Genomic DNA, 26,451 nt, shown 5'->3' on the forward strand with positions numbered 1-26,451 from the left:
TCCATCAGGTCGTATGTCAAGGCCCTCTGACCAGATTTAGAGATGGGTTCTCCGGGTGTAACTTGATGAGGGTTTTTGTGGCACTGCCACTAGTCCTTGATTAGTCCCAGCATTTGAAATCTCAGCATGGGTAATCTTTTCCTATTAATGAGAAAACAGAGCTGAGCAATGAGCCTTAGTACGTGAGTCAAGTGCCAAAGGCACAACCAAACAGCTACACAGCAGTAGCAAATGGAGGATTTTCAGAAGGAGTTTTCAAGATATGAGATGTAGCTTGGAGGTGATTGCTGGCCAGCAGTAACAGTGGGTGACAAGGTAGCATGGTAATCTCTCTTTCAGATTGGAACTGGCTTGTGCCTGGCCTCATTGGCAGGAGTTTGGGGAAAGCCTACATCTGCCTCCACAAGGTTGTGCATACACTCTCAGGTTAGCTGGCTTCCAGAGCTGCTGATAAGGATCTTTACATGTATAAGATGCAGTTTCTGAAACTCCTTCACAGATTTCAGATAACTAGGAGTGATTTGAAATAAGCCTGAAGGAAAGGAATGATAGTTTAGGATTTCTTCCTGTCACATAAAGGGGAGAAATAAATGAGGGGAACTTTCTTTTGTGCATCATTGCTTCCCTTCTGGGAGTGCAGTGAGGACAGTGCTTCCCACCCAGCTGAAAGAAAACAATCTTCCAGGCAGAAAATGTAATGGGATTAGTCAGGGGATCATTACACTAACAACAACAAATGGCAAGAGTCAGTGATTGTTTAGTTCAGAAATAAGACATTAAGGGGCAAAAAAATTAATTAGAGCACCAAAGGACAAAGTGAATGCATTCTTTAATTGCCTACAGACCAGCAGGATAAATCTGAATAATAAACAAGAACAGTTAGACTCAGAAATACAGAGCTGATCTTCATGGTGTTTCTGAAATCTAGTAGGAACACTTGGAAATACTGAAAGCCAGATGGACAAGGCAGGTAAAAGGGGAAGAAGGTGTCACTATGTCAGAATGGATTAGGTATTTCAGAGGTTGAGAATTTGGAAAGAACTGATCTTGATCTTTTTCTGTGTCTGTCTGCTAATGGCTGGAGCACAAAATGAGACAATGTCTGCTGCAGGCCACCAAATCACACTGGAGTGGAGCTCCTGTAGAGCATCTCTGTGATGCATAAGGGAAAATGTGATGTGTAAGAGGGGCAGTCAGGCTGAGAGGTGTGTGTTTCAAGCCTCCAGCTGGCCATGCTGAAGTATCTGGAATACACAGGTAGAGCATATTGAAAGGAAAAGGAACACAAAGTGTTAAATGCTACAAACTGCAGAGAAAAAATGACCTGGGGAGAAAGTGTACCCAGAGGTGAGGCAGAACTGTGAACAACAGGAAGGAGGGAGCTGAAAACTTTATTAGGAGATAGAGAAACCTTAATGATATTGGTGCATTAGGTGAAGGTAATACTATTCAAAATTGTTATGTCAGAAAGGCAATAAATATTCCTCTTCTGTGCTTGTGAAAAAAAAAGCAAATTAAATACTGTGTGGTGGAGTTTAAATGTAGCTACTACCATAACACAGTTTCAAATCAGCAAATTCAAACAAATTTCACCCCAGCATTTATCAGAGTTTGCTGTGTAGCTTCCAAGATTTCTGTTTGCTGACTCGAGTCTTAGAACATTGGGCAGGTTTTAGAAAGACGACCAAAAGAACTTATTGTAAACCTAAAGACCAAACTGAACCTTCAAGATCTTTTCCCATCTTAATATCTGTATGTAACAAGATGAAAGACTTAACAAATATAAACAGACTTTTAACAATTTCAAAAGATACAACCATTAAAAAAGTCTACTATTATTTACTATTTTATTATTAAAAAAATAAAGCTTTATCTTTGGGATCTGATGGAAAATTTTATAATTGCTTTGGTAAAGAAAAAGAAAGTTGGATCCCTTCCAATCCTACTACTTCCAATGAACTCAAAGAATAGTTCCTAATATATTTGGAGTATTTTCACAGTATAGTAATAATACATAGATGCAGTGCTCTCTCATTAGGGACTAAAGACCTGAAGAAATGTTTCATGTGTGAAGCAAAATATCTGAATGTCTCTTTTTATATATAATTTTTTGTTTTTTAAATCACTACATTTTAATAGAAACCAAATGCTACAGGAAGAACAGGTGTTGTGGTGAGTAAAAACTATAGCTGTCTCTCAAACTTCTCCACACCTTGTAAGCTCTGGCTGCCAGCCCTGCCTCATGATCAGTTCCTTCTCCACTCTCAAACCCCTGCAATCTGCCAATATGTGCAAGGACAGAAAGTTCAGCCACTGATTTACAAGCTTATTTAGAAGGCATAACCAATTCAAGGAGTTGAATTCTCCTGTGGAATAATTCGTCGTGCCTGCTGTGGTCAGTGGGTGTTAACTTCAGCACAAAATGGAATATTACAAGCTCAGGTTATGGCATGACAGCTTAAATGTTATGGATGAATACAAGTAAAGTTCAAGGAAGAATGGAAAAGGATAGATGAAATAAATGAAAATAAGGGAAGAAAAATTTATGATGAGAAATTTCCTGAAAACTTCCAAGCTGCATTTACTTCACAGCTGGTAGAAATAGGTATAGGCTTCATTGACTGTAAAATATTTTTTGTCCTATACTGAATTGAACATTTCCAATTGAAAGTCGGTGAGATTTTATATTATCAGGAAAGTTTTTAAGAGAACAATAGCAATACCTAATGCTCTGAAAGGTTCTGCCTTTGAAGAGTTCTGCTTTGCAGTTTTGCAAAAATCACAGAGCTCAGTCAAACTTTAGGTTTTGTTTCTTGTAGCAATAAAAAAGCGGAAATATAGAATACCTTTTCCTCTTTGTTAATACAAACTACTTCCATTACATGCACTCTCTGTTTAATGTCCCTTTCACAAAGAAAAGAGAAGACATTGATCTAAACTGTTTGCAACAAGCACTTCTGTTTCTTTAATCTGCACCTCTTTATTTATGGAAATTGCAGATGCACAGCATAATTGATGTGACTGTTCTAACAGGTTACAGGCTAAATTGCAGCCAACTCCCAAGTCCTTTGTGCTTTTTTTACCAAAGGCCAACAATTCACTGAATGTGGACAGAATTTTTGTAGGAAAAAGCAGAATCAAAATCTGTCCCCAGATAACCCACCCTATTATTTCTTCACCTTTTTTTAACAAGCACAGTTGACATTCTTGGTTTTAATTTTGATAACATTACAATTCCTCAACAAAGCAGTCACAATTAACATATTTTTCATGGTTCTTTAAATTATCTAGAAAACTCCTTACACAGAAGCTCAGCTCACTGCAGTTTTTCTTCAGGCAAACAATTGACAAATCCTGAGAACAAGATATCTGGAAAAAGTGCCTATGCATTTTGAATTCTTCAAATTTAACCCAGAATTATAAAATATCAAGATCTTACCAGGCTGTGATCCTGAATTTCCCTATTTTGCCCATTTGTCCTGTGTTTTCATTCCTCCTTCTTGCCTGTACTCCTCTCTTGTGATTTTTGACATGAAGAAACCTTTAAACTGAATGTTAATGAGGGAAGATAATTTTTTTAACGTAAAAATGTGTACGGTAATTGTATAGCTTAACATTTTGTCTTCTAAGTTGGGTTTTACCCTGGTATTTAAGTCTGTCATAATTATGCATTATATTATTTGCATTATCAAGACAATGCATTATTTTTCCTGCCTTTTGTTTAGCTTGAAGCACTTGGAAAGAAACGGGAATAAGCAGAAATTTATAAGATAAGTTGCTGTCTAAGCCTGTCATCCGAAGTAGGCCAGCATTAAAATGGTCTAGGATTGATGGAGGAGAGCTGCATTAGATGAGATTGGGAGGACTAAAAGTAATTTTTTTCACTGTGACTTCTACAGTAATTCAACTTTTTAAGAAAACTCCCAATAAGATTGATTTTTTTAGTTCAGTTTACTCTGGAAAATATCTTTCCCTTCCTGCACATGCAGTCTGAAAATTTTAAAGGCAGATTTGATTTTTCTAAGTGATTTTAGCACCCATCACACATCAGATTAATTATACTGGGAGCTGTAGCCACAACGTAGGTGAGGTACACGTAGTGGAATTTTGTGCTGCCTTATACCCTACTGTAGATGTATTGCAAAGGCCACAATAAATGATAATATAGCCTCTGTAGTCCTTTGAGATCTGTCTCTTAATGTGTCAAAGCAACTCCTGGACTGCTGTCTTCTATGATTTCCATTTGTTTCGTGAGTGGGGCTCACTACTTTTAGGATCTGCTCATCATGCCCCAAAAGCAGTGTTTTTTCTGTAAGCATAACCAGTGTGCTGACCTCCACTGACAAATTCTGCTATAGGAATGAGGTGTCATAGAACTCTGGTCATCAACATGTATTCCTCCTTGCACTGAGCAATTTATTAGCTGATGTTCAAGGTGTGAGAGAGGTAGCATGAGAATGCTTACTCAACCAACACCCCAATTGGTCCAGTTGCTTCAAGGCCGCTCCTGCAGCTGCCTATGGCAGAAGCAGAGCTGTTATAAATCTTTGACCTTTTTCCCATGCACTAAATCTGTTGTCACAATTGGAGTCATATCAACTGACAGATCTTTTCCCTCTACATCTTTGTTCTCTTACCATTGTCATGTTGGGTCTCAGCAAAGAAAGTTTCCCAATGCTGTATGGACCACCTTTGACATTAGATGGGATGGTGGGCCAAATTCTGTCCCCACAAAAATGTGAAATAGATTGTAGAAATTGTAGATAGTAGCATAGTATGTCACATGGGTGAGAAATTTAGGTTTTAGGATTTTTAGTATGTTATAGATGGGTTCAAGATGGAGGATATAGGGTGTTGTCTTGAGTTCCTTTCTTCTCTCTCCCTCTTTCTTCTTGGGTTTAGGTGGTGTCTTGTAATTGGGTAGAAAAATCTGCATTGTGGGTCTTTAGGGGTCAGTTTTAGAAAGGAAAATAATTTAGGTGTCACTTCTTAATTGGGTAGCTTAATTTTTTATTAGACTTAAAAGAGATTGTTAGCCATTTTTGTGTTGTTTTTCCTGTACACAGAGTCTGGTGCAGACAGTGTGCTGAAGTTTTGATAAGATAACAATAAACAGAAGTTGAAGACCAAAAAAGTGCAATGCATCTCTCGTTCCTGACACAGAACTGCTCGAGGAGGGTCTCCCCTGCCAGGGGAGCCCCCAGGGAGTTGCCCAACTTGGGGCCAGCAAACTCACAACTGCATTGCACAGCTGGCCCCCTTTGCCATTAGGGGTTACTTAGCTTTGCTAGTATGATATGAGAGACAGCAGCAGGCAAAGATTTGTTCCATGTTTTTGGCTCCCTCCTGCTTTGTGCTGTGTGTCCTCTGTGTAATCTCTTGTATCTAGAACATGGTGTGGTCCATAAAGATGTCAAGGCACCTGAAACTCATCCTAGATCTTGGAAAGCAGAGCTCAGGGAGGTTTGCATGCCTGTCCCTCCTGCACACTGAGTTAAAGTCGAGTTTAGTATCTTTTAGGTCTGTCACTCTCTGTCGTGGTAATGTTAATGGAAAAGCAGTGATTGTTGCTCTCCTGAGTCACCTGGCAGTCTTCTGCATTGAGAAGATGTGTATTGGGACCAAAAGAAAACTTCACAAAGTTTTATCCCCAGAAACAAAACTTGGGAGAATGAAGAGGTTTCTTAAGGTGCCATGGTGCAGGAAGTGTTTTAGCAGAGAGTACAATAGAACGAGACTGTATCACATTAAGTCAGATGCCAAAGAAACGATACCATAGCAGTAAAATATCTCCTTTGATTTTTGTTTCTTTTCTTCTTTTTCTGGGAAAGGTGGAGTACCCTGCCTGTTTTGCTTCAAAAAAGTCATGCACTTAGGCAGTTTGGTGTCAGCCCTGCTTTAGAAATGGCGGTTTAAGAAGCTTCAGTGCAAGAATTGTTAGAGGAGTGAGGAATTATTTTGATATGTGTTTATTGTACATCAATACAATGATGTACAATACATCATTTGTCCTCAAGCTTCATTTATTGACTTCTGGTAAACAAGGAACAACTGTGAATTAGGAACAAGGCTTCACAAACACCTGGATGAAATAAAAGCACTTGGACTAACCAGCATTCATGTGTTTTAAAGTCTATTTTTAACATTGGAGGGAAAAGGAAAAAGTAACAGTGAATAGTGGGGACAACCTTACTGAAGTATGGGAAAGCTGTATGGACAGTAGGGAATGCTGTGGCTGAGGGATCTATAGTGGCTTTCATATTCACTTGATGCACAGCATCCTTGCTTGAACCAGAAGGCAAGTGTGTGAGTTTCAATGGTCCTCTCTCTTCTGACATTTAATTTAAATTCAAAAATGTGAGAATTTCAGAGTTTTACTCATTAAGCTGAAAAATGAATATGCAAGGATATCCAAAATATCACTGGCTTCTTCTCAATCACACAAGCAATTTCAATTAAGTGTGAGGATTATCTGCAGAGATTGTCACCTGAAAGTTAAAAGGACAAACAACCTTTTCTGATAAATTAATATAATCGCTCTTTTCATTTTATTAAAAAATCATTTTTAAACTAAGTATTTAAAAAACATTGCAAAAGACATTGTAAAGTATAAATACTCTATTAAAGGGAATTTAAAATTCATGCAGCAGACAAACCCAAATCTTCAGATGTTGAAGTTAGTGTTCATCCTTGATAATCCTTACACTGAAATAATATTTCCCAATCTGATCAGTAGATTCTTATTTCAGATGATTACATGGCATCTTGGAAATAAAAGAAAACTTGTTTCCAGCTGTTTGTGTCTAAGACATTTTGTCTGCCAGCTCTGGAATTCTCAAAAGGCAAAGGATTTGAGTGTTTATATACCAAAAGTATAAATGAATGGAGTAAATTATTATTTCACATATGGTACAATTCCACATCACTGATGCAGGAAAAAAGTTTCAAATTTGTATGGCAAAGCACAGTTCCCAGTGTTTTGTATAGGTAAGAAAAATTCTGAATAAAGCAGTAAGAGCATCCTTAATAGACAGCACTGAATAAACATCCAGTTTCTGTACATAAGTGAAAATTGTTTGTTCTTGGAATGGAAATAATTGTAATTTGTGTTCCCTTAAACCTACTTGCTCTGGAAATATTAAGGAGTTTTTACATAAGTACAAAACAAGCTATCTACAGATGATTGAATTGGTAACAAATTGCTTTTGCAAATCCCAGGCATTGTACCATCATAAGATTTTGCCTAGGAGAAACCTACCTCAAAAACAATATCAGCTTCTCCAATTGCTCAGTGTAGAGGGAGAGGAAAAGGGTGAACATCTTGAGCAGTTGACTGTGGGTCTTTGCTACATTCACCTATCCCCCCCTTAGTTACTTGTAGCTGTGACAAAACATACTGCAGACAAAAGGGGGATTTAAAAAAAAATCCTTCATCTAAAAATCTGAGATTTGTATATTTTTAAAACAGAAAGAGCTCTTGCAAATACTCCAAACTAGTGTGTTTTGGGGCAGCTATTTGAATAAAAACTGCTGCATTTCAAGGCGAGCATTACTTGGCTCTTGTCACACAATCGATAGTTTGCAGCTCATCCTGGGAGGCTTAATTGCTGCTCATGTTCTGTTTACATGGCAGTTGGATTTTAAAGGAAAGCAACTAGAGGAATAGAAAACAATGTTTCCTTTCTTCTTCAATATGTGTGATGTTTTTTTCCTGCATGTCCAAGTTCACTTGCAGCAAGTTGTACAAATACATATGGTTATCACGAGCATCTGCCTGCCTACAGAACTGTGAAAAGTAATTGTGGTTTGATGGGATTTTTTGACTTTACATTCCCAAAATGAAAGAAAAACTTAATTAAGGTTTGTAGATAAGATCTCTAAGGAAAGAACATTGTAAGAATTTCCTTTGCCTGCTTTTGTTCTGAGATGTAGAAGTCTATTTCCATTACTGGACAGGACTGGCAGATGAACTGTAATTAAAGGCACAATAGCAAAAGAGATTAAACACAGGAATGATAGCTGACAGTGTGGGCTTCCTTCAGTGTTTTTTGTTGCATAGAAAGTGCCGCTCCAAATCCTGCTCAGTTCACTGAAGCACCAGGTTTTAATGAACTGCTTTAAGCTGTTAACCTTGGAGTCTAGTTATCCTGAGCGATGCACAAGCATTCCTCTGCCAAATGAAAATTCTTGCTTTTCCTTTTTCCCCACAGGAGGAGAGGTTCCATACACAACCCTGGCAACCCGACTGATGATGGGAGCCTGGTGGCTTTTTGCTTTGATTGTCATCTCCTCCTACACGGCCAACCTAGCAGCTTTCCTCACCATCACACGCATTGAGAACTCCATCCAGTAAGTTGATAAAGAATGATTCAAGGGAAAGGAGGGTGAACATAAATATGCATGTAGAGGGGTAAAAATGTTCTACTTAAATGTGAGAACAGGAATAAATGTTTATCCTCCTGAGAAGTAGTTGGATAGTTAGAAAGATAACAATACACTATGGACTGTCAGTCTCCCTGGAGACACTTTGTTTTTAGGATTGGAACTGTTGGCCTCTAGCAGATACTTCTCCCTGTGGCAGACATACATATGTATGTTTGCACACATACATATTTTGAAAGAAGCAATTGAGTTTGAGATGACCACACAGTATCAGTGTTTGAAATAGGAAAGTATAGATTGCTGCTGCTGCTTTCCATTCAGATGTATTCCACAATGCTGCCTTCTGACACTGCTCAGGAAGACCCCAATGCTTCTTCAGTATATGAGGAACTCAGAGCTGACTTCACCTATTCTTGCCAAAGCAAAGATGTGTTAACAGCAACAAACAGTAATAAACTCACTGGTTTAGGATCTCCTCTTTGCTCCTTCTGCTCCTGGGAGCTCTCTTACTACATAAGCAGGTCATGTTGTTCTCCTTTCCCTGTCTATTCATTCCTCTGCTTCATGCCTCCCAAAATTGAATGTCCTGGTCCTCTCCTGTCCCTTTTATGGTGAACTCTTTCTGTCACACCTTCCAGTCTTTTTCAGAAGATCATGTCATCTTTCCATTCCACAGGAACCTTTCTAGGTCTCCTACCCTCTCTCTCTGCCCTTTTGTACTCCAGTATCCTCTCCTTCACCTAGCTGCATACTGAGCTATCCTCACTCCCATTGCTCCAGTGATAACCTTCACCTTCAAATGCTCACTCCTGGATCAAAGCAGAGACTAGAAAACACAGGGAAGCATTAGGTAGCCAAGCACTGTGAGGGACAGCTGGCCATTTTTTCATAGCAGGTTAATCTTGAGCCTGCAAGTCTGTGAAAGTATGTGAGAGTGACCAAATTACCCTTTCCTATATATCCTCTTTGCAAAAAATATCAGACTGACTTTAAAGAAGAGAGGCATGTTTCACTGTATTTCTTCCTTCAGAAAGGTAAGAACTTGACCTTCAAGTCAAGCTCAATGCTGACCTTAGGGAAAGTTCTGTTTTCTCAGCCCAGTCATTGATCCAAGTCCCTGATTTGTGTGTATCATCACCTAAGGTCTTTCTGCCTTTAGTTCGGCTGCTTTCAAAATCTCTCTGAAATTCCCCTTGATACAGTGAGCCATTGTCACAGACTGAGCAGGGGGAGCCTTGGCCTCCTGTGAATTCACAGGTCAGGATCAAGCATCATTGCACGCCAGCAGTGACTGTCCTCACACAAAGGTGCTTCTCTTCTAGCTGAGGATTTTCTGTGTGCTAAAACCAGTCCAGATTTTCACATAGGCTGGTGTACATCTGCAATAGCAGATAAGTTTCATTTGCAATTGAAGCCCAAGCTGGACCCAAGAGCAGAAGCAGTACTTAACTTTGAGTGCATGGTTATGTCCTGCCTCTTGGGAGATGGAAGTGGAAGGAGAAGTTGGTGCTCCATGGACCAAATTGCCTAGGCTTTGCAAGTCCTTACACTCCAAATTGGAAATTTCCTATGGTTGTTATCCTTCCTTTCTGAGGTAACAACTTCACCACTTTCATCTATTAGAGGGCTTCATACTCTGAGAGATATATAAAATAGACTAAAGTCATGAGAAAATGAGAAAATTACTCCCCTGACACAGTTGCATTACAAGTTAAATCAAGTTACCTTTTTTTTGTGTTCTGAATAACAAATTTTGAGATGATGCAATGCTGCCAGGGTATTTTGGCACAACCCAACCATTTGACTCTGTAGCGTCAATTATAATCCCTTCAAAATTTGGATGGGAGTAAAATGATATTCTGTGTCAATGTTTTTCAACATTGATCTTGATATTTTGAGGGAAGTTGGTGTATTTATTTTTTTAAGTTTTAAACAATTTAAATTTGACTAAGGACTGTGAAGAAAAAACATGGGAATTTATATATGCAAAATAAATTATAATGATATATTCACTCATTCCGTTTGTCCTTACAAGAATGAAATATGCTTCTGCATTCTGCTTTGAAATAATTTCCCTTCTAGTTTTGAAGTAGAAAAATGTTCAAATTACTGTGACAAATGTCTGTTTTCTTATGATGTGTAAAAAAGAATAAAATATATCCAAACTATAATTTAATACATCTTCAGCTTTTTCTTGCAGTTTATTCTGATGTCACTAGAAAAACCTCAGTGGAATTTTGAGGTTATTATGTACAGTTGGGACTACCTTGGTCTTTGTGCTGTATTATTTATGGGCAGAGTCACTGAAAATGTTTTATTCAGTAGAAAATGTTGCAGCTGGAAAGCTACTTGAATGAAAGAACAGACATCTTTCAACAGCACTTCCAGCTCAAAAATAGAGTAATTAGATGTGTTTAGTATCCATTAGGGAATGAAGTTATCCTAACTATGGTGTGAGTATAAAACTTCAGTTTAAAAAACTGCCAAAACTAGAACTTAAACCAGCACATAAGAGAGAAGAGGTTTGTTTATCATGTTGAATTACTGCAAAGTGGAAAACATGAATAAGCAATAAAGAAAAAAGCTGATGCTCCTTTTTTCTTTTTTTTTTTTTTTAACAGTACAAATTGTACCTTGGGGAGCCTTCAAGGCCAGAATGGAAATTAGTATAAGCATTAAAAAAAATAATCCAGATTCTGCTAGTAGTGCTTGTTAGCTTTAGACTAGCCAGAAAAAAAAGGAAAGAAATTGAAGTCAGTGGGTTTGCACAGATATAAAAAGTAGTTAATAATTTTTCATTTCAGATTTCCAACTAGCATCAGATATTACAGTGTGTTGTCATAGGTATGATCCTCGTGATATCTTTTACAAAAGATAGGAGGATTCAAGCAGCCCACAGTACATTTCATTTCCATGAAACATTTGGTAGTTACTGCATTTTAGCTTTTGGATATGAAGCTAGTTTGTGTTCAGAGCTCTTGCAGCTTCCCCTGTTCAGCTGGAGTGAAGGCTGGGCCATTCTTCCTAGTCAGTGTCTCATGGTATCCAGAGCTCTATTTTGAATAGCAAGGCATGCAAATTTTTATCAGCCCATCGACTAAGGAGGACCCTTAGAGAAATAAGTGTTCCCTTTCCCTATAGAGTTTCAAAGTAGATCTTTGCTGCATAACCTCACTTGATGGCATTTGTGCTCTGCTTCAACATTCAGTTTGAATCAAATTTTTGCAGTTTTTAAATTAATTCAGAGAAACTAGAAGAAAAAGAATGAGTGTTAAATCTGCTTTTCCAGAGAAATGGTTACTCTTAATACCTTTGGGAGCTCAGCTTGTCACCTTCTGCCAATATGCAATATCAAGAGCAGAGGCACTCAAGTTCTAAAGTAGTTCCTGGATGCATCTTTTGTTCACACTTGACCCACACTGCAGATGACATTTAAATCAACACAGTCAGCATTTCAAATGCCAAAGCACTGTGGAAGCAAAGCATAATTTCTATGCGTTTTAAATCTTTAGATCGCTTTTGTAAATGCAACATAAATTAATAGTAATTAGGAGTGGCTTTTCTTGGTAAATGCCAAATAAATTTAGAGGTCCTGAGCTATTTCTAGGACATGCTCATGTTCTGAATTTCATCACTGAGCCAGTGTTGACATTATTATGTTTTATGATTCCTTTAGGACCAAATTAGTGTCCATTGGCAGAGATTGATTTTATTCAAATTACTGCACTGTTTTTCTGGATTAGGAGAGAGTGTCACCACCTCATGAGCACTGACATTTTGCAGGAAGGTTGTGGGAGTGGGGTGAACAGAGAAGTCAAAGGATTTGCCACATGAAAGCCTGGTGTTAGGTGATTTCAAGCTTAATCCACTTCTAAAATGTGGAAGCATGAGAGTTTAGATGGTACATGTTGTGGGGGAAAATGTGCATCTTTTGTCTTCTGTAAAATCAGAAGTTCACATTATGTTCTTCATTTGATAACAAGTGTGTCTTGTTTGATAGGTGAGACCTCTGCCTCCAAAAATGGAGGCATAGTGGGAAAGCACGTCTTTCTTTCTCAGCCATTCTTTTCACAACATTTTGCTAAACCATGATTCACTTGAAGCTAAGAATTCCTTAAGGCTTTATACAACTCAGTGCAACTGACTTCAGGATTTCTGCAAGGGGGTTGCACAGAATGCAGTTATTAGATATTGCCTGATGCATGTCCATTAATCTTTTCTTTAACATGGTTCAGCCTGCAAGCAATATTACAGGTTTCTGCCACAGCTCACCCTGACAACAGTCAAACCCCTTGGCTTAATGTGCCCTGTTCCCTAACCCTAAATCTGCTTGTGAATTATTCCTTCCTGTCCTAGGAAAAAAAAATCCAACCAACCAGACAAATGAACAAAACACCCCACAAAAGCTTGATCTGAATCAGTCATAAATAAAGACTTCAGTGTAGGCCATGACTTTGGTTGTTTTTTGCTGAAAATTTAGTGGCTAGTTCTTAGAGACAGCTCTATGCAGCACTCAAGTCTAGCACAGCTAGCCCAAATTGATCTATAACCCAGGTTTACAAAGATGTGTTGATGCCCAAGTCTCTGACCTCAGTGGTATTTTATCACCTAAAAAGAATTTCAATTCCTTCTTTATGAAGCTGACTTTTTGCTTTGCAACATTTTTCTGTGTAGTTTTTTTAATACTTTTGGCTGACATATGTGAACATGTTACCAATTCTGAGTCTAGGATGTGAGTTTATAGAAAAGGGTATGCTCTGGAGAAAGAAACCTATCCAAATCCTACTATATTTTTCTTCTAGCTGGAGGCAGAGAAAATTTCTTAAATTGCAAAGTAACTGATTTGTACTAAGCCATAAAATTAAAGTGACCTGACAACTGCTGCCTGATTAAGGTGTAGAATACTAAGCAAAATCAACAAATGCTGAAAAATACATCTATCTGTTAATAACTCTTCCTCAAATGATTCAGTTCCTCCTCAGAATAGCCCTATAGCTATTCACCTAGTTAATTTAGGATCATATTGGTGTTATGCCAGTAATTGCAATGAGAAAAAAAAATTACCATAAAGGCCACATATAATATTTTTCCTCAAAATGCTGCGTGAGTGATAGACAAAATTAATGTGAATGATCTGACTGCATGGTCATTTCCCTAGAAGTAGAATTTGTCTGCATACAAACTCAGTATTTGTATACTCAAACTCAGTTAAAGGTATCTAATTTTTTAACAATTTTTTCAGATACATCTGCTTTTTTATATTTTTTAACAATTTTTATAATTCATTACCTTATTGCTTCAAAACTAGAAATTCAAAGAGAAAAAAGTTTTAAAATGTGAAATTATAATTTGCTTACTCATGCTAATGAGTGCTTTGCTTTGCAGATAGTTCATCAGAGAACTATCAAAAAATTACATTTCAGTGTGGTTAATGGAATCAGGAGTTGGGCATCAAAGTATCCCTTGTACGAATTAATTATCTTGACAAATGCTTTTTCCTCATTTTGAGATCTGGTGTGGTGAAACTGGGGGACAGTAAGGCTGAGGATTTACATGTCCACAAAAGGCAATTGTCTGAAAAGAGAATGAGCTGTTTAATCCAGGAGCAGAGGTACACCAACCAATGTGTAACCTATAAACCAGGCTGGAGGCAAAGCAGTTTTAAGAGTTCTTTCTTCTGTAAAGGAACCTCAATGGTTTAATAATTCTAGTAGTTCTTTCAAAGTTTGTAATTTCTCTTTGTTTTGCTGTACTTAGTTTTGTTGTACCTTCTAGGTTGAGTGTCTCGGCAACAGTCGGCAGAGTTGTGGGTTATTAAACAAACAGCTTCTGAAGGAGGTCATATATATTATGATCCCATTTTACATGTTTGTGAGAGAGGAGGGAGTCACTGATGTGTGATAGATCTTTGCTGTATTTGCAACTTGCCTATGCAGCAGTGTATGCACATGTACACCTCCAAGGCTCCCAAATTTCTTTCTTGCTCCTCAGCATATGGTCAGGTGAACCAGAACTTTGGGTTTACTGCCAACAACAGCATTTAGCCCATCCATAGAATTTACACTTACATTTGTCTTTCTTTTGTCCTCTTGTCATCATTTTCTCAGCATGGAGCCCCACCTGCAACTGTGAAAAGATGCAAGTAGGGCAGCTGAGAAGCATCCTGCGCTTCAGGATAGCACATCTAATAGTGAGGCACTGCAGACTCCAGTTAATGCCAGACGTGGTAGCTACAACATGCCTTCCTGAAGGCATTGACATAATTCTTCCCCTTGTTATTTCCCTGCTGGTGGTGCCTTTGTGTGTGATAGCACACTTGCTTCTTAGCCTGTTTGCTTCCCATACCTGGCTGTAGTACACTCCAAGACTAATAGCTCATGTCTTGTGCTGGTTTGCCCTTCTGAAAATTACAAAGTTGCTTTTATAGCCACAAGATATACACAGGAGCTCTTTTTCTTTTGTGCTGTTTTTAACTGATTTGTGGCAGCAGCTACACCTGTCAATTATATCTTGCTTAACAATAATATGTCCAAAAAATGCTTTGTTGCTTGTTCTATTAGAAATGATATGGCTATACAGAGTCCTGTAAAGTAATGATTGCAATTTTACTAAGTGTTGTCACTAGAAATTGGAGACTGGATAAATACTTTTGGTACACTTTTCTAGTATGACAAATAACAATTACAGGACATTGCAGTATGCATCCTGTGACAGCTCATTGCACTGCTGCCAGTTGATTACAGGAATGTACTGGCGGCAGCAGCAGGAGCAGAATGGATGAGTACAGTGCACTGTATTTATCTAGTGCCTTTCATCAGTGATGCTTTTGACAGATAGACAGACTGTCAGCACTTTGCACAACACTTTGCCTAATGGTAAAATAAAGAGAAGCTCTCAGCAAGGTCCACTGCTGCCTACCAGGGTGCCTTTCTGCAGAGCTGTGCTCAGCCTGGTTGTTGCAGGGTTTTATTCATCCCCAGGTACAGAGCTTTGTATTTGCCCTTGCTGAATTTCACACCCCATTGCTCCAGCCTTTCTAGGCCCATCTGAACTTCAGCCAGTCCTTGAGCAGGTCCCTCCATGTCATGTCATCTGCAAACTTGACAGGAAGATACTTGCTTACCTCCTCCAAGTCACTGGTGAAGACACGTCTCAGGTTAGACCTCTGGGGTACCTGTTAGCAGCCTGCAGGTGAGATATGCCATGAGCATGACAATCCAATTGGGAATTTATCAAATCTGCTTTCCCTCACAGCTGTATGTAAAGACCTCCTTTGGATACAAAAATATTGTGGCAGGCAGATAGGCAGGCTGCCTTGCAAAAGGTAAATTATGTCAATATCTCTATTCTTGTCCACAAATGAAGTTATTTTAGTGTAGAAGGCAACCAAATTTGTCAGGCATGACTTACTTTTGGTGAGCCAATGTTGAGTGCTCTCAGTAGTGTGCTTTTCCTTCATGTGCTCAGAAATGTGCTGAGGACTCACTCCATGAGGTTGGACAACCAGCAGTAATTCCTTGAATCATCTTTTTTCACTTTCTTAATATAGTCTGGATATTTTCTTTCTCCTATAGCAAGGGATCTCCCCTAGCCTCCTTCACCTTGCAAAAATTAAAGCAGGTGGCCTTGCAAGGACATGGACCAGCTTTCTCAGCACACTCTGACTTCTGTGGATCTAGTGATCCCAATCAATCCCTGCCTCATCTGGTTGGGATTTACCTGACAACTTACTGCTCATTGTTCATTGCCTTCTTGAAGCCTGCCTGTATGCATGAAGGCCTGGGAGACCTTGGTGAGGAAGAGTGAGGCAATGCAGGCACTGAGTACCTCAGCTCTAGCTGTGACTGCTGTCCCCATGCAGAGGGTCACACTCTCCTTGTTCAGCCTTTTAGTTCCGCAAAAGCTGCTCTTGTTACCCTTGAAATCCCTTGAGAGCAACCACTCTGACTGCTACTCAGAGCTGCTAGGAAATGTTTCTAAACTCCTCCTGTGAAGATTGTCCGTCTGCTTCCACCATCTGTGAGAGGAAGTTATTTTTGAAATTCTGAGGGGTTTCTGAGTAATTTCAAAGTGTGATTTCAATAGATGATTCACTTGCTTTCCCTGGTGAAACCTACCTGGCATCTATGTCTAGACTTCAGGACTGACCTTTAAAATTGTATTAATCCTTATTTCAGTATGCTTATTAAACTTACTGAAAGGAAGTTTATTGCTTTCTTTCACTCACTGGCTGTAAAGAGGTTTCACATTTTTGCTTACAGATCAACCACTTTATATTTAGTCTTTCAGAACTCATAGGTGTTTGTCTGGACTTGACAATTTATATTTCTTTTTTACTATTCAGTTGCAATAAGTAACACAGTACTTATTGTCTTGATGCCTTAGTCTGCCCGAGTCTCATATTTTTCCTCATAGAACAGGGCATGTCTTGGTCCTCTGGTAGAATACCAATACACTTGGTTTCAGGAAGTAGCATCTCACCATGGATGATGCCATATATGTACAGATTCTTTGCAGGATCCCTGTGTAAAAGGAATGTAATTTTGTTGGAGAAAGCGAGATGATTTGAGGGTTTTTAATACCATTAGTTATTTACTCCTCGCAATTACATTTATCCCTTCCTTATAATTACTGTATGTTATCTGACTAGAATTTAGCTCTAGGTCAATGTTTTTCTGAGCCCATATGTCTAAACTTCAAAGGATTTCTTTTTTACTTTGCTAACATCTAAACTCCTGACATTGATCTCTATTGATTTCTTCTTTTCCTGCTTTCTGTTCTGTTCATGGCATACAAATCCTGTGAAATGTCATTACTGTTTTCTTCAGTGCCATCCTCACAACACCTAAGAATTTCATTTTTTCCAACCCCCGCTCCACAGGGCCATTTTCACTAGCCTTCATATTTACATTTTTAGAAATGCAGCTTGGAATTTGACGAATTTCCTACATTGCTGTTTGCATTTTCTGTATCTGCAATAAGCTTTTATAATTTGCTATTGCTTTCTTTAAGACAGCATTGAGCTCCTTGATTGTCCTTATGTGTCATCCACTAGATTTGTGCAGTTTATACACAGTTAATTTGTGCTGGGAAAGCTGTAATGGGTTTTAAGCAGTAGACGTATTGCAGTAGTTACTTTGAAATTTTAATGAGTGCCATTAAAGAATCAAAGGTACAGGAGAGCAATTCTAGAGGAAAGGAAAATAAAAGACAAGTGGTAAGGAAATTTTAAATGGTTCTGATATACAATTTTTAAGTTCAAAGCAAGTTTGGTTGACCAAACCCCATTTGGGCTGCTCTGGAAACTTCTAAAATGGTTTACTTCTTTTGGTTTATACAGAAGGGTAAGACTAGACATGTAAAGCAGAACAAATTTATTAGACTAAATAACATGAACTGTGATAACATGAAAATACAATGAAAAAGCAGTTAATGACAGTACAACATAAATGTTCTTATTGCTGAAAATAATGCAGGATGTGACCTATGAGATGGATGCACAGTTCAGTGCAGGAACACCTCCACCAAACTGCCCTGCACAATGTAACCCAGGAGCACACAGACCTGCTCAGCCCAGGTGCTCTGGGCTGGACTTCCTGAGTTCTGGTGCTGCCACCAGCTCCCCACAGTAGGGTGTGTGTTTGCACTGTAGGCAGGTATCCAACTTCTGATTCCAACACTCCCTGCCTCTCCCTTGCCCCTGCTCAAAGGAGCTTGGCATTTCCCAGCATCCTCTTGCCCCTTCTGTTCTTTTTTAATCCATTTTCACTTTTTCCACCACTTCCTTTCTCTTCATATTGCTCTTTGTGTCTTAAATCATAAAAAAATAGGAAGACAAGCTCAACAGAAGAAAATGTTGTGCCACCTTGTGTTGTGTCTTCCTCTGTGTTGCCCTTTGGAGCTCCTTCTTCTTGAAAAAATGGCTTAAAGCCTCCCATGTGTCTTTTTCTTCCCCAACAATTAAGGTCTCTCCAGGATCTCTCGAGGCAGACAGACATTCCTTACGGCACTGTCCTGGACTCGGCAGTGTACGAGCACGTGCGGGTGAAAGGGATGAACCCCTTCGAGAGGGACAGCATGTATTCCCAGATGTGGCGCATGATCAACAGGAGCAACGGCTCCGAGAACAATGTCCTGGAGTCCACTGCAGGCATTCAGAAGGTACTGGCACCCTTCCTTTATGCTTCCCATTGGAGATACTCTGTGTTGCACCACATTTGCTTAGCTGTTGCAATCATGCCTTTAATCAATTCCTGAAAGCCCATTGCACTGGCACGGAGGATTGGGACTTCTCTGGTTTGTGGCGTTGAATATCCTTTTAATATGTAAGTACCCAGACTGTTTGCTCCAAAAAGTATTTACAGGTGTTTTTATAGGAGATGGATGCATTTGTAAGGGTGCAAAATGGGAATAGGAACACTGGACTCAGAACCCTAGAATACAAGACATTGATTATCTTTTTTTGTAGTCTCCTGACACTGAAAATCCTGGCTTTCTGTTGTAGCTCTGGGTCACATTTGTTTTGAGAGACAAAGGCAGGAATGGATGATTTGACTTTAAAAAATCTCACAAACACATCCTGTAGTTGGTTTGGCAGTGGAAAAACACTTTGAGAGCTTTTTGTAGGCACATTTGTGAATGCAGTAGTCCCGTCCCAAATTCTGTCTGACACCTGCAGCTTTTAAAGAAACACCAGCCCATGAAAGAAGTCTGTTTAAGAGTCAATGTAAGTTGATGAGTGACTGTATACAAGCTTTTCCCCTAGCATTGTATCTTTGTATTCAGACTTCTAAATCAAATCAAAGAAATATAATATTTTGCTGACTTTATTCTAAACTTCAATATGTGATGATTTCTTACAGAAAATATCCATTAATTGTGTGTTCGCATTGTTACAATCTCGATTTAGAGACTTCTGACAATCCAGATGAACTCTGTTTTTTTGTCTCCACCAAAATCCATTGGCCAGGAAAACCTGACATTTCTGATATTCTCACTCTAGGTAGTAACAAGAGAAAGGAGTATGTTAAGAAGAATGATGAAATCACTGGTGAGCTCTTGATAACAGAAGAACTAAAAAATAACAAAGATTATTTGGAGTTTTTAAAATCCCCAATCCAGGATCTGGATAACCAAGATCATATTTTCTCCTCTGAAGGACTAAAGAGCATAAAAAACAGAGGCAGGAGAGGTCCTGGAGAACTGCACTTTTGAAACCCTTTCAGATAAAGTCATAAGCTGAAAGAGCAAGAAAAAAAGGTCTGAAGACTTATTGGCTAGAGGAAATTGCTTTTTTTTTGGAGAACATATTTTAGCTCAGTGTGTAAGAGGCTGATAAAGCTGGGATTTGCCTTTTGTATTTTATGTATACATATAAAAAACCCAAAACCAAGAACCTTCCCTTCTTCTGGTTTCCCTTTCCAAGTTTTAAAATGAGTTTCAGAAGGATCAAAAAAACAGAGTACATCAAACACAGCTGTGCTCGCTAACAGCTTTTAGCTTGAAAAACCAAACAAATGGTATATCCTGCTGGCAGGTAATTCCAGATTACAGTCATTGAGTTTTCATTCTTAGAAACATGGGAGTTGCTGTCCTAAAGCCTACAAAACCAGAAACATCCAAGTTCTTAATTTCCCATACTTTTTCTTCCCAGGAACAGGCAAATGATGATGTCAAAAAACTAAGTTGTGTCAAGTGAGCAAACCAACCAGCCTCCAGTTTTAAAAAGCCAGAGGTCTTAGGTCTGATTCTAATAAACATACACATCTACCTGTGGGTGCACAATTTCTCTCCTTCCTTCAATTTACAGGAAGAAATTACACCAAAAAAGATTATTTCACCAGAAGCTTTTGGGAAGTTGTAGTTGGCCTGCATGGGAAGAAAGCTGTATGAAGAAAGTGCTGTTAAAAGATAATCTTAGGCAAGGAAAACTAATATTTTTAAAAGTATCTGATAAAAGGCAGAGTTATAATCTCTGTAACACATTGCAAAAAATGAAAACATTTCAGAAAGAATTAATGGGTCCCCTTGGCCTATTTATATGCTTCATAATGCTCTTCAGGGTCTTTAATGAATTTAACTGGCCATATCAGAGATATTAACCTGATTATAACACTGGACAATATAGACCAACAGGTCTTCCTCTGTGCCTCGTTTTGGTTCTCCCATTCATCAGCACTAAAGTGTGACTGAGCAGCAGTTTGTCCAGGCTCTGTGAGAGCATCACCTCAGCAAACCTTCCTGGAGTGCCAAGTGAGACAGCAGAGACTTAATGAGTGCTCCAAACAGGTACAGGGAAAGGGACTCTCCCTCAGCTGATTAATGACCGTGAAGGGATTGGGATAGGAGGGGCCACCACGGGGGACAGGTGTGCAGAGATGCAGTGGACACTCCCATCTTTAACAGCATGCCTTGCTGCACCACCTCAGAGGTTAAATGAGGTTAAAAGAGCCTTCACAGAAGACGCTTCCCAAAATATTTTTGTAAAATCCTAAAAGTTCTTTAGTTTTGTCTTGCTTTTATCTTGACAGCTCCGGTGGAGCTGGCACTATTCTATTGTGAGGAAAGTAGCAGTCTAATGCTAATGTATATATAAACAGGAGGAAGAGGAGAGACTCACTCAGCACCTCACCCCTCTCACTCAGCAGGACTGCCTGCTTGCTGTACCAGTGTCTTTGTGGGGAGTGGCACCTGTGTGAGTGCAAATACAATACAGCCCAATGACAGTGATTGCACAGTCCCACTTTAAATCAGGCATTCTGCTGCTTTGACCTGATTTTCCTGGCAGGAGTGCAGGGCAGACAAGAGAAACAAGATGGGAAGATCATGCCATTGTAAGTTTTCGGGTTTTGATATTTATTGGTCCTGTTCCTCTGATAAATCAGGTGCATACATATCACCATGTGTGCTCCTGTTCCATCCATAGGGAACAGCTATTAAATACCACAGGTCCAGCTAGAGAGCATCTGGATAGATTTACCCTGAAGAGAGAGCAGTTTTAAATACCTCAAACAGGAGACAGCCTGAAAAGCACAGGCACTTTAGATATTTTCTTCCACTTATTGTCTCTTCTTTTCTCAAAAGATAGCAAAAAGCTTTTGAAGGTCTGAATATAAGATAGGGAAGCACTCAGTTGTTTGTCTTCCTGCACTGTCAAATCAAAATGGATGGGGAGGTAGCTATATTTTTATATAAGCCTGGATTATCCTGGAGAATATTCACTTTTATCTTCGCTTTTTCTTTATTATTCCTAACTGTTTCTTGTGTCTCAAATTGATTTTCCTTTTTTTGCATAGGTTATGAAATATGCATCTCATTCTGTCCTAGGAATCTCTATTTTTGCATAAGTTATTTATTCAGAGAGGATTTACAGAGGCCCAAGTCATGCCTGCTTAAACATTCATTGAGGACTCCAAGAAAAATCATTTAGGCTTAAAGATATCACATTACATACCTCTTTATGTCTTCTTAAAAAGCACATTACCCTGCTTAATCCTTTACAAGCACCACAGGCTTTCCTATCCTTGGAACTATTCCCATTTAAAATATAATGAAGCACTTCTATTGTGCCCCTGTCTGCTCTTTCTTCCCTGGAGTATAATAGTGCCTAATGCCCTATCCTACCCACCTTGTTCCTCTGAACATGATACCATAGCCTACAGCATCTTCATTTTTCTCAGTAGAACAGAATGGAAAATTCCTTTCCCATGCAGAATCTGAATGTGTTTGAAACCTCTTCTGTCTATTTAACTCTATCTGCGAAATATTTAGCTGCTAGGAAACTTGTGAATTATTGTCAGGTGAAAAAATGCTTCTGGATGGTGCATTAAGAGAAACTCCTTGTAGGCTCAAAGTACTTCCTTTTTGATTTGCTCACAGTATCAAAAGGAATTTGTTCACGAGATCTGGATTTTCTTGTGATCCTAATTGCAAGTGAAAGCATGCGAGTCCGTTTGTTTTCCCTGGACACTGTGGATGGCACTTTGACCCTCCTGAAAATACTGTAATAGTAAAAATATTTATGAATAGACCATAACAAAGCTCTGCTAATGTTATTTGTATGGGAAAGAAAGAGGTAATAACAATTTGCAATTCTGTGCTAGAACAAATTGTTAATAACTGACCATGGATATGTTTAATTTGTTTACAGCAGTAGCAACATCATGAAGACTTATCTTGATGGGCCAAAACCTCTCCTGAATTAATTAATTATCCTGATATACTCACAAATTTGCCACTGGAATTGCCATTCTTTTGGCAGATTCACTGACTGCACCACAAAAAATCTAGTTCATGTATGGTAGTCCATACATCTTTGTTGTCAACATTTCTGGCCATGGAGTAACCCAATTAAAAAAAAAAAAAATCTCAAAAAAAAACCCCCAAAAAAACCCCAAAAAAACCAAACACTGAAAAGAGAACCACGACACACTTTTGGGATACTGGATGTGCACCAGTTTGGCAATGGCTAAGAAAGGGATAGGAAGCAGAAGAGGTGAGAGCATATAAAAATGCTAGGACAGTTCTCCAGTATATCTCAATTCACAAGCAGGCAATCAGCTGCACTACGCAGCTGTTGGTTAGAAAGTTAATTATCAACCCAGACACCAGTCCCTGATTCTGCTTCTGGAACTGATGCTTCTTGATCAGATGAGATGTTCTGTGTCTGCTCTATGAGTAATAAGATTGACAAGTACCCCTAAGACCTTGATGTGTTCAGTCCCACAGCTGAAGGTGCAGTTGGTCTATTTTGCAATTACTATCTCCTACACAGTTCATTATTTAGAGTTGATGGATGCCTTGCAGTATGAAAGGCACTGACTGCCCTTACTCTGTATTATCATGGATGGTCTGTCTTTATTTTTTTTTCCTATAATTCTGTGTATCTTTACTGCCATATCTGGGGCTTTAAAAAACTTACAGCAGTGATAAAAATTAGAATCCTGACCAGAAAGCTCTACAAACACAGTGTGGCATTACTTTCAGGCATTATCAAAAGGCCAATAGTTATCTGGGTGAGCTCAGTGTGTTTGAGAAGTACAGTAACTGGTCTGTGGCAGTTAACAGAGCATGGAGCAGATTCTGTGCATAGCTTTAAAAACTAAAAGCAAAACTTTTCCTACCACCACATTTTCTCAGAATTCAGGGTATGTTTAACAAAAGGCTTGCTCTCCCTCACCAACACTTCTGAGCATATAATAAAGTCTGATCTAACTTTGACTTTCTAGAAAGTTTTAACAGGTTTTATCTAGAGTAGAACACCTGTAAAAGTTATTTTATGCAGAGCTGGACTTTATTCAAAAGAATGGGTAAGTCAAAATTTGAGTTAGCCTACATATCAAGAAATGGATCTACATGGACATGTGTTCATTCAGCCACAAAGCAAGCCAATTCTTGCTGTATTTCTTTGTCTCCAAAGTTTTCTGGAAGGTTTAGCTGAGTTCATGTTCTTCTGTTTCATCTTACATGCTACTGAATGTACTTCATCCTTTTGCTCTCCCTGAAATGCTGCCCAAGTTACTCCTGACTTCTGTTCAAAGGTCAGTCTGTGTACGCCCAAGTCACTTCAACAACCTCCAATGTCACTGACTGCTGTCCTGCTGTGGTGCTGTGCCATGTAGAATTCTACCTTCCATGTAGAACGAAGGTAGACTGTCTTTGCTTGCTCTATCATCTCTCAGTTTTTTGGAGAATTTTCGAGAGCTGTTCAGAAATTTTTGTGGGCTATCCTGCATCCAGGACCATAGTCTTTTCTATCTGTAGCTTATCCCTGTCCCTTAAGTCCAAACAAATTGGCTCCACGGAGACAACTTGAAGTTTCATTTCTCTTGAACTGAGCTGAGCTTCTTCCATCTGAATAAAATTTGTGTGTTTTCCTCTGTTGTCTGTTCATGTCTGACCACTAACTTGGTTCAACCTAAAGTCTACAGAAGCTGACTTGATCATCTTAATTTTTTTTTCTATTGCTGATGTCTCTAATTAAGTCTTGCCAATTTACTTTCCACACCAGGTCTATGATTTACCCATATGACCTCCAGCCTGTCACTTCAGTAGTTTCCATTGTTATTTTCTGAGGTCTCCATAAAGAATTCTTTTTGCATTTAGTTCCACTGAAAATGCTCCTGGGTTTAAAAAAGAAAAAAAAAGAAAAAAAAAAAAAGTTGCCTTGACTTTCAAGGCCTTTCATGGTGAATTCTGACTCTCCCTGCAGCCTTCTCATTTCTGAATTGGAAATCATTTGTGTGGGCTTCCAGTGCAACTCCTTTTTCAAGCAAAGTATCTTTATGCTTTCTCTAAGGACCCTTCTGTAAGGTATGTTTTCCCTCAAGACAGTAGTCATGTCTTTCCTTCAAACTCCTTAATGCTCCCCTTTGTTATTACAGTAACAAAAACCTTGACAACCAGGTCTCTGGTGTGCTATGATCACTACCCATCAGCTGAGCAGCTCTGTTTTGTTGCTTCTTTATACTCTTTCCCTCCCTTTGGTTTATTTTATAGCTGCCAAAACTGAGGGGAGAGAGGAACACACACAATAACCATCTAAATACTGGCATAGATGGGATGTGGGGGAAACCAAAGAACTGCTGTACCCCAGAATGAACTAAATTAATGAACACCACCATTATCAGATGAACAGTATTTCTCAAAAAACAACCTCTCTGTGCCGGACGTTTCAGCCCTCATCCTCAAAGGAAAGTTACAGCCTAACTTGAAAAGATGAGCCTGAGAACTAAAGTTCTTAACAGTCTGATACAATATTTAAAAAAAAAAAAAAAAAAAAAAAAAACAGGATGAAAATAAGATTTTATAGATTTTATTGGGCAATTGCTTCTTGTTATTTCTCAATTTCTCCAGATTCAATGGTGCCAGCTACATTTTTGTTTTGAATGTTCTCACTGATTAACAACAACATCATTGCATTAATTTCAGAGGCAGTTTTCTAACCTCGAGGTTTTCTGCTTGTTTTCAGATACTTGTTTGCCTAAAAACTTGGTTATTTAGGGCTTTCCCCACAGATACATCCCATCTTCTGTTCAAAGATAATTCTCTCTTGAAACCTTGCTTCACGTTGATCTGTCAATGGCTATAAATATACCCTCATCACATATAACTTGAGTGAGGTATCTAATTTAGGTGTCCAAGTTTCTTTTCTTTGCTGTTGTAGACATGCAATTTTCTTCTCTAGAGAGTGGTCAGGAATGCCTAAGATGGCAACATATTTTTCTTGGTGGCTTATTTTGTAGAGTATCTACCAAACTAAGATCATATTCCATGACTAGAAATGCCAATAAAAATAAGAAACAGCAAAATATACTCTGAGGAGCTAATTTTGCTTCAGTCTTGTAGAATTGCATTTTGCAGAGAGCTGAGTCCAGACTTTTCAGCTGGAGAAAGGATAGATGACAGCCCTTTGAGCATGGGATGGGGGAGTGGGTCCCATCCTTCATCCTGATGGCCAAATGCACAGCTCAGTACTTCACACCTTAGCCTGTGTCTAACCCTGTAGTCATTTTTTTATAGGGCAAAACAGTACAGAGAGGAAAACTTATTCCTTTGTGAGTGGAGATTTCACTTGATGTTTTTCTTATGTAGAAGTGGACTAATTAAGATGGACTCAAGCAAAATGTCCAGAGTGCATCCTGATGGCAGGAGCACAGCTCTGTAGGAGTGTAGGGGCAGCTGCTACTATCAGGCCAGGGTACACTGTCAGCCATTTGGTCTAAAATAACCCTCAGGCACGTGCAAAAAGTAGAACTTTTTGTGTGTCAGTAGAACTAATTGTGTGTGAAATAGCCCCCAGTCTCCAGCTGTTGAGATAAGGAATAGGAGTTTGGGTTTTTTTGATTTTGTTGTTGGTTGGTTGGGTTTTTTGCTGTTTCTGGAGAACTTTGGGTGTGTCTGATAGGGAAGGTGGGAACACTACACTCTAATGGTGAATGTACCTTGACCACCACATGTGGAGTAACTGCTTGTGGCTTCCTGTGTGAGGACTTTGTATCTTTTGGTGCCTTTTCCTGGTGCTGAGCACTTTGGGAATTGCTGCCAGGCTGGTATGTCCGGCATTTGTTT

The 26,451-nt window shown here is 38.9% G+C and overlaps 1 protein-coding gene across 2 annotated transcripts in view; it reads left to right on the forward strand.

Annotated features, from left to right (window-relative positions):
• Nucleotides 1–26,451, forward strand: part of GRID2 (glutamate ionotropic receptor delta type subunit 2) — a 686,989-nt gene that overhangs the window by 575,720 nt on the left and 84,818 nt on the right. For both annotated transcript variants that reach the window (XM_053941218.1, XM_053941219.1), the window contains 2 exons: nucleotides 8,211–8,349; nucleotides 18,348–18,543. In XM_053941218.1, coding sequence (XP_053797193.1) covers nucleotides 8,211–8,349; nucleotides 18,348–18,543 — 335 coding nt within the window. The remainder of the gene's footprint in view (nucleotides 1–8,210; nucleotides 8,350–18,347; nucleotides 18,544–26,451) is intronic.

This window comes from Vidua chalybeata, chromosome 4 (genome assembly GCF_026979565.1).
Source record: "Vidua chalybeata isolate OUT-0048 chromosome 4, bVidCha1 merged haplotype, whole genome shotgun sequence".
Lineage (NCBI taxonomy): Eukaryota > Metazoa > Chordata > Aves > Passeriformes > Viduidae > Vidua > Vidua chalybeata.